Genomic DNA, 18,805 nt, shown 5'->3' with positions numbered 1-18,805 from the left:
CAATTTCTCATTCACAAATGCTCAACTCTATTTATGTCTTACATAATTTCTAGTAACTCCCCCTTCACGCACTTAAGACTAAAAAGTGCGTGCAAATGAACAAAGCAGATAAAATGTATAGAGTCTTTCACGTGGCCACAGTAAAATCTCTAATACAGTTTATCAAGCCTGCAGTTTTACCCCTCTTTCTCTACAAGAATAACACTTAACCTCACTTTCTTTTAATCTTCTTCTTCACTTTCCATTGACTTTCTCATTCTCACTTTCCACGTACCTTTTCATTCTTACTTTCTTAAAACCATCTTGCCTTCTTACTTTCTTCAAACCATCTCATTCTTACTTTCTTAAAACCATCTTGCCTTCTTACTTTCTTCAAACCATCTCATATTCATTACCCATTTTCGAGCTTTTTTGGATTAAAACAGAATACCTCAAATGGGTCAGATATAGACTCCGGAAAGCAAGCTTCTAGACAAAAATATGTCCGGCTTTCCCTTGGTGTTTGTACCACAGAGTTCTATCTGTTTTTAGACTGTTAATCACTTGCTCTAGTCACACTCATATTCATTAATTATGGTGAGTTTTTTTTTTGAATTAAGCAAAATACTTCTCTTGAGTCTATGAAAAATATCCGGAGGCCGAGCTTCTAGATTGATAAATCAATCCGGACCATCCCTTGGAGTTTGTACTCTCAGATATTTTCCAAAGTTTTAATTTTGCTTAATTTCCTTACTCCATTCACGCACTCATTCACACATGTACATCCATTCACAACTAGCGCTTTTAAGAGAACTCGAATCTCTTTTTTTAGTCTGTTCTAATTCAGTAGGCTAATGCTACTTACTCATATCATGCTGTGTGTTCAACCTTGCTTCAGATCCCCGTCAGACCAGCCTCCCTGGATGCAGAGCCCTCTCCGCCGGCCCACGTAGAATTCACTAAGTGGGACTTTCTGCCGATGGTTTCTCTCGGCAGGACGTGCACTTGTCTTCGGCTTCCTGAAGTCTGCTCCCAGGCGGTCGGTGTTGTTGGGTTCCGGCTCGAAAGGACCAATAAATGTCAGGGATAAGACCCTCAACAGTTAGTTAGCAGGTTAAAAACACTACCCAGCATATAAGTGAACTGGACGGTTTTCGAACGGGCCCCGACGGAGACAGACACCTTAAGTCTGTCTGACGTGCCGTGCTGAAAACAAGTCCTTTTATTAACCAATGTTTACACAGTATGACAGTCAAGACTCTGGGATGCACTTAGGATACCTTCTACTTCTGCCCAGTAACAAGACATTCCACAACCCCCCAATTCCTTATCTTATGTAAACATATACGTTAGGTTTCTGGGTTAACATTCTTGACTCTGCTAATTGTCTTCCAAAGTCCAATCTACATGGAGAAGCAGGGCACACAGCATTTTGGAAGAAACCTTAAAACAAAAAGACATTCATGATAAAATATACTAATACTTTCTTTAACAGACTGATACACACACACACACACACACACACACTGAGAGACTGATACTCACACACATGTTAGAACTGCTAGTGTCTCATTTTGGCATTATTGAAGCCCTGAAGTCAGAACAGAAGCCCCATTGAAAGGCAAGGATGATTGATATACAAGAGAGATATTGATGAACATTACATTTTTGGCTTTGTGCGATGCCTGTTTCTATTTGATTAAGTGAAGTTGGCACCTACCCAGTAGCCCAGTGCCATAGCTACTGGAATAGTTGAAACATACTCTCAGTTTGCATAGCAATGCAGAGAAGACTCAAACACACACAGAGAGAGAGAGAGAGAGTGTTGTGTGTTGTGTTTCCATACTGATGAAATCAACAAAATACAAAGAACTGCGTCACTGCCGCCTTCACTGCTGACTGTTAATGACACTCAGTTGAGTCTCTCTCAGCTTGTTTGTCTCCAGGAAAAACAAAAGGCAGGAGAGAGTCATTGCTAGGTGTTTGTTACTTCCTTGTCTGGGGTAAACAATGAGTTTCACCACTGTGTGTTTATATTGTTGTGTGGGTGTCACTGGACCAGAGATAAACAAGTGTGTCTCAACAGTTTCCATAGCCTTAAGGGTGTCTTCAGTCTCCTGTAAAGACAAACAAGCCAGAGTCACAAGTAAAGTTGTTCGGACCGACTGCTCTTAGATCAGTCAGTGACGTGGCTGTTCATCTTACAGTTCCTAGCTGAGGTTGAGAAACATTTTTTTTTGACAATCTCAGCTGACACAAAGCGAGACCAAAGCAAATAGAGAGCTGATGCTGCCATCTCCTCTATAACTCTGATGTGCTTCTGCCCTCTTGTGGCCACAGAGGAAACTGCACTATCCATGCAAAGATAGTATGTATTAAAGCTAACATACCATGTCCAGCATCTGTCTGCCATTAGACATTCTACATTTCTCTAGCGCTGGTGTGAAAGTAGTTGTTCTGCTGTTTAGTCTGTAAGAAGATGTATGATGATATATAATATAATGTAATATAATTGAATTCAATGATAACTGTTCTCCCACAGTGGATGAAATCTGAAGACTCCAGCCTCAGCAGCGGTACCCCTATCCGGATCGAGGACGCCAACCAGTTCATCCCCCTCAACACCAACCCCCATGAGGTGCAGGAGAAGAGGAACAGAGTGAGTCCCTCACGCCTCATCAGCACCGCCTCTCATCCCCTCACCATCCAATCACAAGCCTGACTGTGTGTCACATTACCCCCCCCCCCCCCTTGAAGTGTCTGATTGTCTGTTTGTGAAACATTGACTCCTTCCCTCAGTTCAAATCCTCTCTCAAAACCCACCTTTTCAGGATTGCATTCTCACTGTAGTTGCCATGCTGTTTTTACTTGCACTTTTAATTTTAATTGTTTTGTTATTTGTTTGCTCCTGTTTTAAATTGTAAAGCGTCCTTGAGTGACATGAAAGGCGCTGTGAAATAAAATGTATTATTATTATTATTATTATTGTGGTGACCTTCTCTCTCTCTCTCTCTCTCTCTCTCTCTCTCTCTCTCTCTCTCTCTCTCTCTCTCTCTCTCTCTCTCTCTCTCTCTCTAACTCTCTCTCTCTCCCCCCCCCACACAGATCCGGGAACAGAACAGATACGACATGACAACAGCAGGGCCCCAGTCCCATAAGCTGGCGGGCATCGTGATCGAGAGACCGCCGGTGAGTGCCCGAGTCCCGCCCCTCTGGGTCCTAAAGAGATCTGCTCTCTCAATGGGACACCAGTAGCCTTGAGCCTGCAATTTCACATTTCCCATACTGAGAGCTACTCCAACTCTTAACAGGGTGGATTTGAATTCTCCTAGATTATTTACATTTACATTTAGTCATTTAGCAGACGCTTTTGTCCAAAGCGACGTACAAGGGAGAGAACAGTCAAGCTAAGAGCAATAAAAAAAGCATGGTGTAACAATAAATACTACTTTACATGAGAATTAGATTATTCTACACCTGACACTAACGTGTGTTCTGCATCTGTGTGGGTGTACTTTGGTTACTAAAACCTTGATCTTTGCGTGGATCGTAATACTCTAACGTAGATTGCTTCTTCCGAGGTCTGGGATGTGAGCACAAGTAAAATCATGTCCTAAAGGTCGGTGTGGGGAGTTTGCTTAGTATCGTACGCCATCACCCGCAGGAGTGTTTAGACCCATCACGGTCAGACGAGTGCTTCCTGTGTGTGAGGCTTTCATGCTGCTCCAATCCCTCATCTAGCGTTCATGAGCAGGTGATTCGTTTGGAAATGTGTCCGTAACGCTTTTGATTTTGGTCAAAGCAATTGTGGTGAAGTACTCTTTAAAGAGATGTTTGTGTGAATTTGGTCAGGGATGGTCCATAGCTTATAGATGATATGTTGTATCGCATCAGTTAGCAAGTTCATGTCACACTACTGAGTAAAAGGAAGCTAGCTTTGGGAATTGGTGAAAATGATGTACTGCTTGGGTTGTAAGGACATTTTCCGAGTCTTATTTGCAGTGTTTGGAACTAAGCCAGAGGCAGGTGATTGATTGTAACTTGTATGCATCCTTGTACTTCTGGGTAGATGCCTTTGAATACTGGTGACTCTATAGAGTATTTATGTGGTACTATATTTTAGAGGACAGCTAGCAAGCATCATGGCCTTTGATGCTCTGACATGTCAGTACCAATATTCACCACAAGGTGGTGCTGCTTTACAGTAGTCAGTGATGCCACAGGGCACCAATGGCATTTGATGGTCTTGGATGCACATGAAACGGTTCAAAGAAAGCACTGCTCATGTTTCTTAATGAACTTTAAATAAGAGAAACATCTCCCTGTTCTTCTCTTCTTGCAATCTGTGTGTGTGTGTGTGTGTGTGTGTGTGTGTGTGTGTGTTGTGTCTGAAGGGTGAGGGTCCTGGAAAGGTAAACGACTCACTGTGTATGTTGTTTGCAGCCCAGTTTTACCGTCTATTTTCTGTTCCTGAGTGGAGTAGTTTCTGTCTTAAACGAACAGCACAGCATAGCATGAGGTCTTCACTTGTTTGTATCTAGTTTTCACTCTCATACTGAATCCAGAGTTATGCGAGGTTGTAAGTTGAAGATGAGTGGGTCACATTGTCTGTCCCTGAGTGTGACGCACATTGACGCATGTGGACGTTTTATTTCCGTAGTGCACTTCTCATCCTGTTCAGTTTCGTGATTTGTCACTCAGTTACTCTTGTAATTAAACGTGGACCTCCATGTGTTTGACATGAGTGTGTGTGTGTGTGTGTGTATGACCCAGTGTGCAGTGGTGTGAGATTTCACACTAGCTCTTAGCATGAAGAGTGGGTGTTTGTGTGCGTAGATGTAGGTGTGTGTTCTCTCAGTAGAAGACATTATCACAATGATTGTTTATTGCTACTCATAGTAACTGACTCTTCCTCTCTGGTCTTCCCCCCGTCCTGTCCTGTCCCACTGTTTGTGTCCCTTCCTGTCCTCTCCTCCCCTGTCTTGTCTTGTCTGTCTGTCCCGTCCTCCTCAGCCTTACACAGGAGACGATGAGGAGCAGACAGGGCCGCTGCCTCCCAACCCCTTCAGCGAGCAGACCGACAACGTGGACGGCAAACACCTCACTGGTAATGCAGACGCTCACACACACACACACTCTCTCACACACACACACACACACACACACACACACACACACACACACACAGAATGTGTAACAACAATTATCAGATCGAACACACTAATGTGAACATTCAGTTGAATGCACACTTTTTTTCATATTCACACATTTCTAAGTATACATTTGGGTATATTTGTCTGCCTATACAGTACATGCACTTTCCTGGGATTAGAAAATGCGACAAACATTCACACACGTTGAAATGTATGCATGCATCCATGTACACATGTGATAGATGGATAGATAGATAGATGGATACTTTATTAATCCCGAGGGAAATTTAGGTCATCCAGTAGCTTATACACATGTACACCTCACGGACATACATACATAAATCACATATACAAAGGGAGAACATTTTCACACCGAGTGTTTACAGATACAGGAATGGGTACTAAATGCAATGATTGTGACATGTGTATACAAAGGCAGTAGCACACCCAGTCCACTAAAGCGATGCCTTTTATTTTAAAAAGATGAATTGGATCAATATAATCCATGATGTTAGCACACATGTGCCCACACCCATGATGAAGTGCACATATGGAGTCTCTCTTTCTTTGAAGGACACACACACACACACACACACACACACACCTTCATATAAATGATGCACAGACTCAATTCAGTGGAGGTCAGGGTAATGGAGACCTTGCACCTAGACAGAGAATAGGTTTATGTGTGAAGAGTAACCCACACCACGCCACGCCAGACCACGCCACTCATTCAGGCACAAAACACAGATACCAGCGCATGACATCACCTTTGCCTGAAAACAGAAACTTGCACCCGAGGTGAAACAGCGTTACTCCCTCATCCAGAATTCAGGGCTGGACTGGTCAGTAACAGGATTCACCGGCCACAGCCACCCGAAGCCAGTTAGGTCAAGAGAGATTCAGTCGGAGGTCATTCTCCCAGAGGTTGGTCAGAAGTCAAGCAGTTAGATAATGAGGTCACATATCACCTGCAAATAATGATGTCGGTGTCATCAGATGTCACCCACTGGTAGTCATAGAAACACTTTAATAGCAAACAGAGAGAGGTTATTCACTACCACTCATGCATTGTCACACTTGGATGTATGTCGCTTTTATATGTAAAGGAATTTGCGTTTACCGTAATTTCCGGACTATAAGCCGCTACTTTTTTCCCACGCTTTGAACCTCGCGGCTTAAACAATGACGCGGCTAATTTATGGATTATGATACCTGTGACTGTATACGGTGGCTTTGTGTTTACAGTGGCTTTGTGGAGCTAGGATGCTAGCATGGATGCAGCCGCATGGATGCTTAGCTCCACGCGATTTCTCAGTATCTCTCAATAACTTAACTAATGTCAAAATAACCACAGTCTACCGGCGTAGACAGAACACAACTCAAAACACTTTAGAAAATTTAAAAAAAGTTTACAACAATACAAATCCAGTCTTTTCAAGTTCTTTAGCTCACTGGTTTCAAACTAGCGTCTTTATTCTATCTCGCTGTCTTCAATCTAACGTTCTAGCTTCTGATTGACTCTTGCAACTGTGCTCTCTTAAAGCAACAGTGCACTTATCGTAACTGGCAAAACTAATAAAATGCATCACTATTGTATTACTTTTGATATTCATTTTAGCCTGTGTAAAGTTAATTTGTTTCAATGTACCGGTAGGCACCTGCGGCTTATAGACATGTGCGGCTTATTTATGTTAAAAATAATTATTTTTAAAAAATTCAGTGGGTGAGGCTTATATTCAGGTGCGTTCAATAGTCCGGAAATTACGGTACATGTATATAGGAATTTGCAGTTAAAGGTAGGATAGGCAATGTTGGAGAAACCAGCAAAAGTACGCACAATTTTGCACTCGCACACATTTGCTCATTCTCATATGAACCCGATGTGATCACACAGTTCCTCTCTCTGTGGGTCCCCACCCTCCCCGAAGGCTTTTATCAGTGGCATTGTTCCTGTAATCGTCTGATCATGAGGTCTTGTGATGCCTCCTCATACACACTGCACAAACAAATGAGGGAAAAAAAAGGCTTGAAAGAAGACTTTGGAGATACTGGCTCCAGTTTGGCCTGTTTGACGCACTAGGTCTAGTGTTGCCTGGTCCTAGCGTCACGTCTCTGTGTGGCTGCCTCCTCCCCCCCCCCCCCCCCTCCAGAGTCAAACCTGGCCGGACGTAGAGTCTCTGAGCTTTCATCTCCAGCGGCCATCTCTACCGAGATTCCGTTCGTGCTGAACGGCCGCCACACCCGAGAATGCTTTGATGGTCTTTGAGAAAGGTGTAAGGAGTACGCCACCACAGTAACCTTTGCACATCCGGGATTCAGCACACACATCGATTGCGTTTGGTTGGGCCTCCATTTTGTCATGTCAATCACACAATAGCCCTTGTAAATGACTGCCTGGCTCCAAACACAGGCACGTGCACACACACACAGGCCCTATACAGTAAAGCTGTAGGGTGAATGGATCTGTGTGTTTGTGTGTGTGTGTGTGTGTGTGTGTGTGTGCACGTGTGTGTGTTTGTTCATGTGTCTGAAATTTGTCATGTGTGTGAAGGCTTCTTATTCGACCCCTGGGGTCTTCAGTCGATGGTAATTATAAGATCAACAGGGAGGTGAGCCTTTCAGAGGGGGAAATCAATACAGCATGTATGGGGAAAACGTCTCGGGGTCAACATGGTGGCCATTAGTAACGTCTCTCTGTGTGTGTGTGTGTGTGTGTGTGTGTGTGTGTGTGTTTGTGTGTAGCAATGTTGAGTAGCGCATGCACACACAATCAAAGCGCTCAGGAGATGGATGGATGCCATTAGTGTGTGTGTGTGTGTGTGTGTGTGTGTGTGTGTGTGTGTGTGCTCCTTTGCATTGCGATACACACACATACACACACCAAACTCTCTCTAATATCCCACACTCACACACATTCAATCACAGAGAGTAGGAGATGGACTAATGCCATTAGTGTATGCATACTCTACTCTCTATACATAGACAGATATAAATGCTTGCTCACACTCTGACACACACACACACAGTATCACAAAGATGTGTCGTCTTTCCGTTGCTACACACACACCATTGATACCATTGTCCATTGATACTCCCACATAAACATGCCTAATTACTTTTCTCTTTCTCTCTCACACACACACACACACACACACACACACACACACACACACACACACACTAAGAGTGTAGGAGCTGGATTCTTGCCATCAGCACGTGTAACAGAGAGATCTGAGGTCTGAAGGATTGATCAGTTTGAGCTGGCCCTCCTGTGCCCTTGTGATGCTGACGGCGTGAGCTGGACATCCACCGCCTCCTCGACTCCAGATCTCTGGAATGGGCACGCAGCCGCCACGTCCTCTAGTCCAAATCCACTCTGTGTCTGCACCTGATGTGACGCCCTTACTCCCTTGGAGGAAATGCTCCCCAAATACTGGGGCCGGCGTCATCAAGCTCCACCGCCACAAACCGTTCAGGCTCATAGGTTCTCATAGCCATAGTCTGTGATCAAGACCAAATCAATCAATCCGTATGTTTAATCCTGTCACTGACCTGCCCTGCTACCCCTTTCCCCGAACTCACACGCACCCTGTCACACGCACCCTGTCACACACACCCTGTCACACACACACCTCTCCGAGCACATGATGTTGATCGTCTTCTCATAATCTGTGTTCGTTTGCATCTGAAAGGTTCCCTCTGTCATCTCCCCCACAAAACCACACTCACACCCACAGTCTGCATCCACTGAGCTCATCAGAGCAGACTTTAACCACAACCGCTGTGAATGTGCATGTCTTTCTCTCTCTCTTGCTCTCTTTCTCTCTCTCGCTCTCTCCCTCTCTTTGTCTCTCGCTCTCTCTCTTTCTCTCTCTCTGACAGTACACACAAACTCTCTCTCTATTCTCTCTCTCTCTGACAGTACACACAAACTCTCTCTCTCTATTCTCTCTCTCTCTCTCTCTCTCTCTGACAGTACACACAAAATCTCTCTCTCTCTCTCTCTATTCTCTCTCTCCTCTCTCTGTGTCTCTAACCCGTGTGTTCACTAATCTCTCCCTCACCCCTCACCCCTGCTCCCCCACCCCCACCCCCACCCTCCTTCCTCACTTCCTGCAGATGGTGAGCACGACCAGCTAACCTCCGACGACGTGTCCACACTCTCCCAGTCTCTCTCCCTGCCTCAGTCTCCACAAATCACTCCTGCTAAAGAAGGTATCGGAGTTGGACAGAACGGCTGGGTCCTCTAGATATTTACTCACGATGTGTGCTTTAGAGCGTGTGTGGTTAGATGTGTGCGAGCATGTCTGTGTTTGTGTGTGTAACTGCATGTGTTTGTGTGTTTTTCTACTGAAACATAGCACAGGTCACAAGGCTTAATGATAAGCCCTTTATTTTTTATAAGAAGTAGTTTTAAAAACTACAAAATCAGTTCAGTGCAACTCTACAAAGCATACACAACTGTGTGTAGTCAGCTTCACAAAGCAGAAGTGCTTGCTGAGGTATAAACTTTTGACACTAGACTGGTTGGTTTTTTTTGAGTCAAGAGAGTGCAGAGCACTTCCTAAAATATATATATTTGAGTGTGTCCGAATCTTTGTGAGTCGAACTGAAATAGTTGCGCAATCTTCGCAAGGAGAGGAATTAAGAACCCTTTTCTCTGATGGCAAAGTTAGTGGTATTTCTGTCTAAAGGCCCAGTCTATCAGGCAAACCTTTCCTTTAATTGGCAGCTCAGAAGCAGGGATCAATATAGGTAGGATGAGAGGTTTGTCTCACTTCCTGTGTTTGAGCCCTCTGCAAACACAAGTGTGCACCCACACACACACACACAACCAGGCTCAGGACAAACACAAACACAAGTGTGCACCCACACACACACACACAACCAGGCTCAGGACACAAACACAAACACACTGTAGCTCTACTCTATTAATGACACGGTTCGGGGTCAAAACAATTCAAGCCAGCGACCCGAACGAGGGGTGTCAATTGCTGTGCAACGGCCTTTGATGTGGCGCTGTGGCATTGTGACATTGTGACACATCAAAGGGACCGCGCCGAGCGGTGGCAGCCCTGAGACGCACAGGAGGAAGTACATCCTGTTCCCTCCTCTCTGGGTTTAGTGCACTCTTCCTTTCTCTCTGCTTTTTTTTTTTTTTCAGCTCTGCACTTCTTCCTTTTTTGGTACCTTCTGGCTTGTTCCTTTTGGTTATATGGTTTCTGTGTTCAACCTGTAGCCTATTGGTCATGATTCTGGCACACTCTCCTCTCTTTCACACTCTCCTCTCTTTCTCTCTCTCTCCTCTCTTTCACTCTCTCCTCTCTTTCTCTTTCAGTCAGTCTCTTTCTATTTCCATTTTTCTTCTCATTCTCTTCTTCTTTCTCTGTCCCTGCCTCTCTCTCTCTTTCTCTCGGTTACATGACCAGTGACATTATTTGCCCTAGTTGACCCCCCTCTTAACAGAACAGGATCTAATCAGTGCGCCCTCTTCCAAGTGGCTCTCAAGTGGGTCTTTCACTGTTTCAATGTTTTGAAAGGTCACAATATGAAGTAATGAAATAATATAAATACTCCTTTTGTAAACAGGAAGCATAATATCAGAGACACATCTCAAGCTGTGAAACAGAGTGCTTACAGAGTTAGCCTTAGGGCATTGTCTCTCCTACATAATTCAGTGTGTCTGTTCTTAATTAGTGACAATTGATTTGATTGCTGTAGATAAGCAGGGGCGGCCATTGTAGTAATTGTCGACGGCGTGTCATCAGGCCTGGCTTCTTTGTCCCCTTCCGTCGTCCTCTGCGGTCACGGATGATCTGTGGTTGTTTCGTTTTTTTGGACGACGGAACAAGACGAGGCTAGAACATTTACAAGTGTGGTGATTAGTAGATTGTCATTATACGAAAACAGTCTCCTCAGTTGTAATTGTCAGTAATAGTACATTAATGTCAGTTTATATCCACTTATTACAAAGTATTATGTTACAGTACTATCCAACTTATGTCAATTCTGTATTTTCATTAGATATGAAAGGATTTTTCCCAAGTTTTCTGCCTCGTGCACCTCTCCTCCGTTGTACAGGAAAAGCACTAGTGGCCCCCATTGAGATGAGAACTTCAATACACAGAGCATAATACTGTAGAAGGTACTATGATACTATGAAGGCGCTAATGCATATACGTAGCCACTGCTTCGGCTCAATTACGGCTTAGACTCGCGTGCGCTGGTAATTTGCCCCTAATCCGTGCAGGAACAGAACCGTATCAGCAGAGTAGAGGATTTGAAGTACTTCACTGGGGATACGCAGAAGGGTATAAGGATATTAATTCAGACAATAGAAATGTGTGGAGAATATGGAAGCAGATACTTGAAATGCTTAAATATATGTGGAGTATGAAAGCAGATGCCCTGAGTATATTTTTACGCATTTCAAGTGAGTCGTGAAGGGTGTGATGTTAGCCTGAGGTGCTACCTTACAGCTAAGACATCATGAGTAGCTTGAGTTTGTAGTCCTAGTCGTGGTCATTTCAGTGTAGTTTAAGTCTATAGGTCGGGAAAACTGTAACGTCTCTCTCATTCCAGATGCACTCCGTATTCATTTTTTTTCCCCGTTCTCTCTCCCGACCACACAGAGAACCACACGGGCGTGCTGCTGAACGGGAAGGGCGAGGGCCACAACGGCAACGAGGAGGAGGAGCTGAACAAGCGCATGAGTCAGCTGACCACCAGCGCCGAGAGCCTGAAGCCGCCGCACGGCGAGAAGATCGAGGAGGCGCTCTCGCCCGACAGCTCACCCTCCAAGTCCCCCAACAAGAAGAAGAAGAAGTTCCGCACGCCGTCCTTCCTCAAGAAGAACAAGAAGAAGGAGAAGGTGGAAGCTTGAGAGGGAGGAGTGGGATGGATGGAAGGGAGGGTGTGAGGTGAAGGCAAGTTGTCTTTTTCGGACGACCTAGTCACACCTTTTTTTTTTTTAGAGATTAGGAGTGCAGCAGAGAGCAGGGAGAGAGAGATGGAGGAGTCGGGCTGATTCCTCAGGCATGGGAATCTGAAATGTGTGTAGTGGGTGTGACCTGTGGCAGTGAAGCTTTTATTTTGATTTTTTTTCTTCCAGTCTTTGTATGCCAAGAACTTTCCACCACTCTTCACAGTTCATTTGGTAGCTTTTTTTTTATTATTATTAGAGATCACACACACACACACACACACACACACACACACACACACACACACGCACACACAAATTCTACCCCTTTTGTCGTCAGCATTTCACTTTCCAGCCGGTCGGGTCTGTTTTGAGTCCTCTCTCCCTCTTCTGTGTGTTTCGCATTACTTCAGTCTGTGTTTGTTTTGTTTTTTTAAGTCATTGAATTTTTTTGTAAAGTTAATTTTTTTTTTTGTGAAAAGAGAAAAGAATCCCACCACTGTATGCAAAACAAAAAAAATGCTGATTTTAATCACTCTAGTTGAAAGATGAGTGAAGATGAATTTTCTGAGGAATCATGTAAGAAGATGAATTTTCTGAGGAATCATGTAAGAAGATGAATTTTATGAGGAATCATGTAAGAAGATTAATTTCAATAACAGGATAACAGCCGGTAAACTAAACTCCACCTGTGTGATTCCCCCTCTGCGTAATGATTGGCCTTAAGAGTTAGCGGGCGCTATGGCCCGACAAACAAAGCTGCACAGCACGGCGATGTAGCATTCATGAACTCATCCTCTGTGGCTGGCAGCCATTTTGTTTTATGAGGCCTGTCAATCATGGTCTGCTTCCCCTGTGCTCTGGGCTCGTCTCTCCTTAAGCGAAAGAGGATGAGCGATCACACCACACCACAGACGCGAAAGTCACTGGAATCAGTTTGAGACATTTTTTTTTTTTTTAACAGGATTTATGATTTATTGTGTTTTCTTCCTCTTATATACCCTTCATCCTCTGTCTGCTCTTTCCGTCTTTACCCTGTCTTCACCCGTGTCTCTCGTCGAGAGAGATTCAATGGGTTTGTACCTTTAAAAGGTCATAAAGGGTCCTTCGGTTGGAGGCAGAATTGGGATCACATCCTTGTTGCGCTCTGACTTCATTCACAATCCTGTATAGTCTCGTTAATCAGCTTCCCCACTTTTTTTTTTTTTCCCTCTTGCCAAACTAAATGGAAAAAAGAAACAATCACGTTTTAGTGAAATGGAATCTCATCATTTTTACATCATGCATTTGGATTTTTTTTTGTTTTAAGAAGAAGAAAAAAACATTCATCTCTGATTTTAGTCAGTGGGGTTTCCTGCTAGATGCTTTTAAGTTTTTACTCCATTTCTATGCTTTTACTGAAAGTTAAAATGGTCAACATTTTTTTTCTCTCTCTCTCTCTCTTTCTCTTTGAACTTTATATGGCTACAGTGATGCCGAGCTCCTCAGCATTGTAGCTCAGACAATAAAACTGCATATATTGGAGGTATATGATAACTGGATGCATTGAATTAATGATTGATTCTGTATTTGTATTTTTTTTTCTTTTTTTTTTTTAATTGTTCTGCACTTTTCTAATGGTGTATAACACAAACTCGTACATGTAGGCGGTTTCACCATTGAAGGAAGGTGCGGGGAAGGCCAGATAGAAAGTGTCAGGAGCAGAGAAGATGCAAAGACGAGATGAAAAGTTTGAGAAACTGGGGAACGACATTTCAGGTGTATGGAAAGGGAGTAGAGACAGAGAGTGTTTTTTTGTGTGTGTGTGTGTGTGTGTTAAGCATCCAATTATATTAAATATATGTATTTGTTAACAACTATGTAGAGCAAAACAACAACAAAACAAAACAAAAATCTCAATCCCATATGAAAGTGCATTATAAACAAGCAGTCCCGTCACCATTCACCACCACTATGGAAGCACCAGCCAGGAGGTGTGAAGCAGGAGTCTCTGGTCTCCGAACGGAATCGGAGTGCCATTTCCTGTGCGTGTTTCTTCCTACAATGAGCCATACAGATATCAAGGTTGTTGTGTTGTTGTTTTTCATTTTTTTTTTGGATGTATAATTGCAAGACAAAGGTTGAGCTACAATCTTCCTGCTCGTTCTACAGCGAGAGAGAAAGTGAGTGCGTGAGTGAGTGAGGGAGAGGGAGAGATGGGTAAGGGGGACCAGGAGGGTCACGAGACCACTATCAAACTCTTACGAGTCACTTGCATGACGTGGAAGCCACACGTTAAAGTCACTACAATGAAATGGCACCACACCAGGCCACAGACTTCTCTCTGTCGCCATGGTTACTTTGAGACCCTTTGTTTTTGTTTGCTGCCATTTTGTCATTTCAACTGTTTTTTTTTTTTTTGTTTTGTTTTTTATGTCCCACTGTACCCACATCCAAGTACTATTTTGAGCGGATGGGGTTCAAATCATGAAAACATGAAATGAATGACCGTGGCAACTGGGAGAGATGTGGTTACACTTTATTAATTTCCCCTCCATCTGATCCTTCATGCTGATTGAATTTTTTTCTGGAAATAAAAAAAAATAATCTACCAAAAGCTCGTCCAGATTACAGAGACCCAAGAGTGAACTCTACCATTAGAAAAAAAAAAAAAAAAAAAAGAAAGTAGGTTGTCACTTATCCTCTAAATCAGTGTTGGTCAGTCAGTGGGTTGGGAGTGGGCAGGCCAAACCAGCAATGGAGACATCCCAGCCAGCAATGTGAAAGTACTGGATTTGGACCCAGAGGGCAGGGGGATGGGGTGGGGGGTTGGGAACGGGGTGGGGTGGAGCGAAGGACATGTAAGCTGTGTAAATAAGCATGTGGCTTTCAGGAGGCCCCCGGCTGGATCTCATACATGTCGAACGCCAAAGCCGGGGCCAGAGATGGAGGCAAACATTTGAATTTTTTATAAGGCAGGCAGGCAGGGTGGGGGTGGGACGAGCATTGGGTCGAGTCGGGAAGTGAAGAAAGGCGTTCCTGACATTTAACATGTTTTAAAATCGATCCAGTTGTACTACTTTTTTTTTTTTTCCTCTTTCATACCATGTTTTTTCCCTTTTGCAAGTTATTTTAAGCTTTCAGTCCTCCGTTTGTACTGCAGTATGTTTTAAAATAGTTTACAGAGCACAAAGCTTTTTACTCACCATTTACGAGCACAAAATGGCAGATGAATGAATGTGCATTGCATTCTCTCGTTTTATTTCATTTTTCCTTTCTTCTCAAGCTTTTTTTTTTGTTTGTTTCTTTGACCGTTTGCACCTTGTTCTACTAATGCCTGTCTTTCCATCACTTTTGTTTTAAAGGAGAAAAAAAAAATACAAATTAGCTTTGGCATGCAACTTTGAGCCAAGCCTATCTGTGATATGTGAAATCTTATATAAATGGTTATCTAATGGAGTTGCTTTTAGATGTATTGCTAATCAGTGTAAATTCACAAATAAAACTATTTTAAGACAAGCATGGCCATCTGTGTTTTGCCAACTCTGTTGAACTGAAGGCATCCTTTGAAACAGGTGGAAACAAAGTCTAGTTTTATATCCTCACATACTCATTTCATACCTTCAAACACCATTTCAGACACCTTCCATGCAGTTTACTTTGGGTTGTTCCCATTGGGGATGCACTTATATTCATTACATTTCATATTTGAGTCTTGACGTGACGGAAGAGGTGCTCTGCTTTGACGTGCTGCATTAACTGTATACACTGGTGCTTTCCTGATTTAAGATCAAACATATATCCTGACAATCTCAGTAAATATTAAGTGTATAACACATATTAAATGTATAACGACATGGCATATTAACCCAAAATCTGCTGGTGGGGGTTGTTTTGGTTTTCTTAACATGGCTGATCCTGTCCATCCTGTACTGTAACCCCCAAAGTTTACAGGAGGTGCTTGTGAAGGAAACACAATTCAAATCTCTGATGGAGCAAGGAAATAACCTGGTTTCTTTAAAGAGCATCACAACGCTCCCTCTACCAAAGAGTGACACTCCTCTGAGGAGGTAGAGCAGAGTTCTTCAGTTGTACTTGTTTACCTAATGCACAGAAGGCTTGTTTACCTAATGCACAGAATGCTTGCACTAAACACGAGGAAGGTGTGCGCTTTACACACAAACGTGTTCCTTATATACTTATACAGAATTATGAGCTGATCCCGACAGACTATCAACACTTCTGATTGTGTCTTCCAGGGACCGCGCCATTAACCTTTACAAACCGGTTCTGGAATTGTGTGTTCCAGTGTAGAGGAGGAGGAAGGGTTTAAAGAAATGAAATCATGACTGTTAATACGTAAATGTAGTAGATGCAGTTGACCTGAAGGGGGCGTGCTATTGTGCCTTTTTTCTGCATCTTTCCCCCTCAGAGCCCTGTTGAAGAAGAAAGAGAAAAAAAGAAAGAAATATGCAAGCAGTGCACTAAGACATGCTCCCCTTCATTTCTTCCTAAACTCTGGATGAAGCGGGGGGGGGGGGGCGTTGGTGTGTGGGTGCGGTGCTGAACTCCCTCACCCCCACCTCCGTCCCTTGTTTCTAGTCTCCCTTGTACACACAGAAGGGGCCTGTGTAGGGCCATGCAAATATCATTTGCTGGAGAGGAATATTTTGAATGTGGGTGTGCTTATGGTCGTGTCCTGTCACATTAAAAGCATAAAACGCTAACAAAAGGACTGTCTGTGTCCGTTTTTACAGGGAACTTTGTAGCTTTTTTTGTTTTGTTGTTTTTTAAAGAATGTAATGCATGTTTTGTGTAAAATGTATGTTTAGTGTTACAAACTCTCTTTTATACCTGGTAGGGGTGCACAGAAGCAGGTGGTCTTTCACAGTGTTAACGCCTGTCTCAAACACTTTTCACACTCAAGACATTTTAACACACGACTCAATTGGAGAGTTTCTGTAAACTTTTTCAAATGAGAAATGGCCACTCGAGGTCCTCTCCTTCACTCCACTCCACTCCACTCCTTCACTTCTTTCCGCAACGACCTCCATACAACATTAATAGGGCTAAGCTTACCCTTGCCCTACCCCGATTTAAACATGGGGTTATCCTGATCTCCCGTGGAGATTTACGCTCACCCCCAGTCCCGACCCCACGGAAGGGGGAGGGAGGTGAGGGGACGGCGAGTGACGGCCCACTGTTGGATCTCTTACCCCCCTTAACCCACTTTTTGGATGACTAAATGAGCTCGGGTGCGTATGTGCCCAGGGAACAATGCAACAATGTGTATTCACTGCACTGGGAGAAGGTGGGCGAGGGGTTGGAGGGGTGGGGGGGGAGGAAAGGGATTGGAGGAGAGAGTCAGAGAAAAGCCCTTTCTGTGGCCCCCGAGAGTTCAGAGGTGCTGTTTGGTGACGATATGGAGCGTCAAGGGGGCCTCAGCTGGAGGCCTGGAGTGGATGGGAACAGGGAGGGGGTGGTGGTTGGGGGGGGGGGGGTAGAGGCTGCAGTGGAGGTAGGTATGGAGTGAGGAGAGGAGTGGAGGGTAGGGAGGGTGGTTTCACAGAGCAGAGGATCTCTGGGGTTCCAGACGGAGTCTTGCTGTGAGTGTCAAAGCGATGAGTGAGCTCCTATCCAGATGGATGCTCCGCCGGGGGGTGCGGATCAGAGCCCACCCCCCCCTCCACCCCCTTCCGTCCCTCGTCTCCCTGCGCTTCCTGATCCGGGATCAGTCTCACCCCCCTGACCCTGGAGCCCCGCAGCCCAGGGAGCCTGACCTGGAGCCTGTGGGTGCTGGGGGGGATCAGGGAAAGACGCAGAGTAAACAGTTTTGTGGGTCCACACACCCCCTTATTACACCGCGGCATTACAATAGTGCAGACCCAAGAGGCAGTTGAGACGATCAAGCTCATACCAAATTATGCAGCTAAGCAATTATAATGTAGCCAGTCTGTCATGGCAAAGCCAAGCTAAACATACTGTCTAAGCCAGACTAAAAAAGCCGTTTTGTCTGTAAAAAAAAAAAAAAAAAAAAGTTAGTGGAGTCTGCAGAACTGCAGTTATTCTCCTCTAGGTCATGACCGCAGTCAGCTGATTTTATTTTCTCATTTCTATATTTGGATGTTCCGACACGTGTTACATTAAAGATGTACATCAAAGCTAACACTTTTCCAACTGGCTACGGAGCCTGTTTACTGTCTTGAAGTCTTTGGAAACGAAATGTAATCACACCATAGTTCAGAGTGAGACAGGTTGCGAGGCTTGATAGCTGGTATGTTTTGTCAGAGAGCTGCGGTGGAGCACTCCACTGTGCTATAAATGGAGGATAATTGGAGGATATAAGAGCTACGAGCACCTTTTCTTCCCCTTAATGAGAGCCCAGCCTTTGTGCCTCTGAGTGTGGTGATGTCATCACGACCTCATGGATCAGATCCCCCTTTCCACTCTTTCCACCCACACACACACACACACAGACACACACACACACACCCACCCACCCACACACACAAACACTCTCTCACACACACACACCCACACACAAACACACACACACACACACACACACACACCCACCCACACACACACAAACACTCTCTCACACACACCCACACACACACCCACACACACACACACACACACACACACACCCACCCACCCACACACACAAACACTCTCACACACACACACCCACCCACACACACAAACACTCTCTCTCACACACACACACACACACACACCCACCCACACACACACAAACACTCTCACA

The 18,805-nt window shown here is 44.3% G+C and overlaps 1 protein-coding gene across 1 annotated transcript in view; it reads left to right on the top strand.

Moving 5' to 3' along the window:
- The window catches only part of add3a (adducin 3 (gamma) a), a 52,915-nt gene extending 37,360 nt beyond the window's left edge, over nt 1-15,555 (top strand). The window contains exons 11-15 of the mRNA XM_031563600.2: nt 2,522-2,638; nt 3,085-3,168; nt 4,993-5,086; nt 9,255-9,350; nt 11,768-15,555. Of these exons, the coding sequence (XP_031419460.1) occupies nt 2,522-2,638; nt 3,085-3,168; nt 4,993-5,086; nt 9,255-9,350; nt 11,768-12,018 (642 nt within the window). The 3' untranslated portion in view covers nt 12,019-15,555. The remainder of the gene's footprint in view (nt 1-2,521; nt 2,639-3,084; nt 3,169-4,992; nt 5,087-9,254; nt 9,351-11,767) is intronic.
- Nucleotides 15,556-18,805: the final 3,250 nt, after the last annotated feature.

This window comes from Clupea harengus, chromosome 26 (genome assembly GCF_900700415.2).
Source record: "Clupea harengus chromosome 26, Ch_v2.0.2, whole genome shotgun sequence".
Classification (NCBI taxonomy): Eukaryota; Metazoa; Chordata; class Actinopteri; order Clupeiformes; family Clupeidae; genus Clupea; species Clupea harengus.
This window is presented reverse-complemented; position numbering and strand designations above follow the sequence as displayed.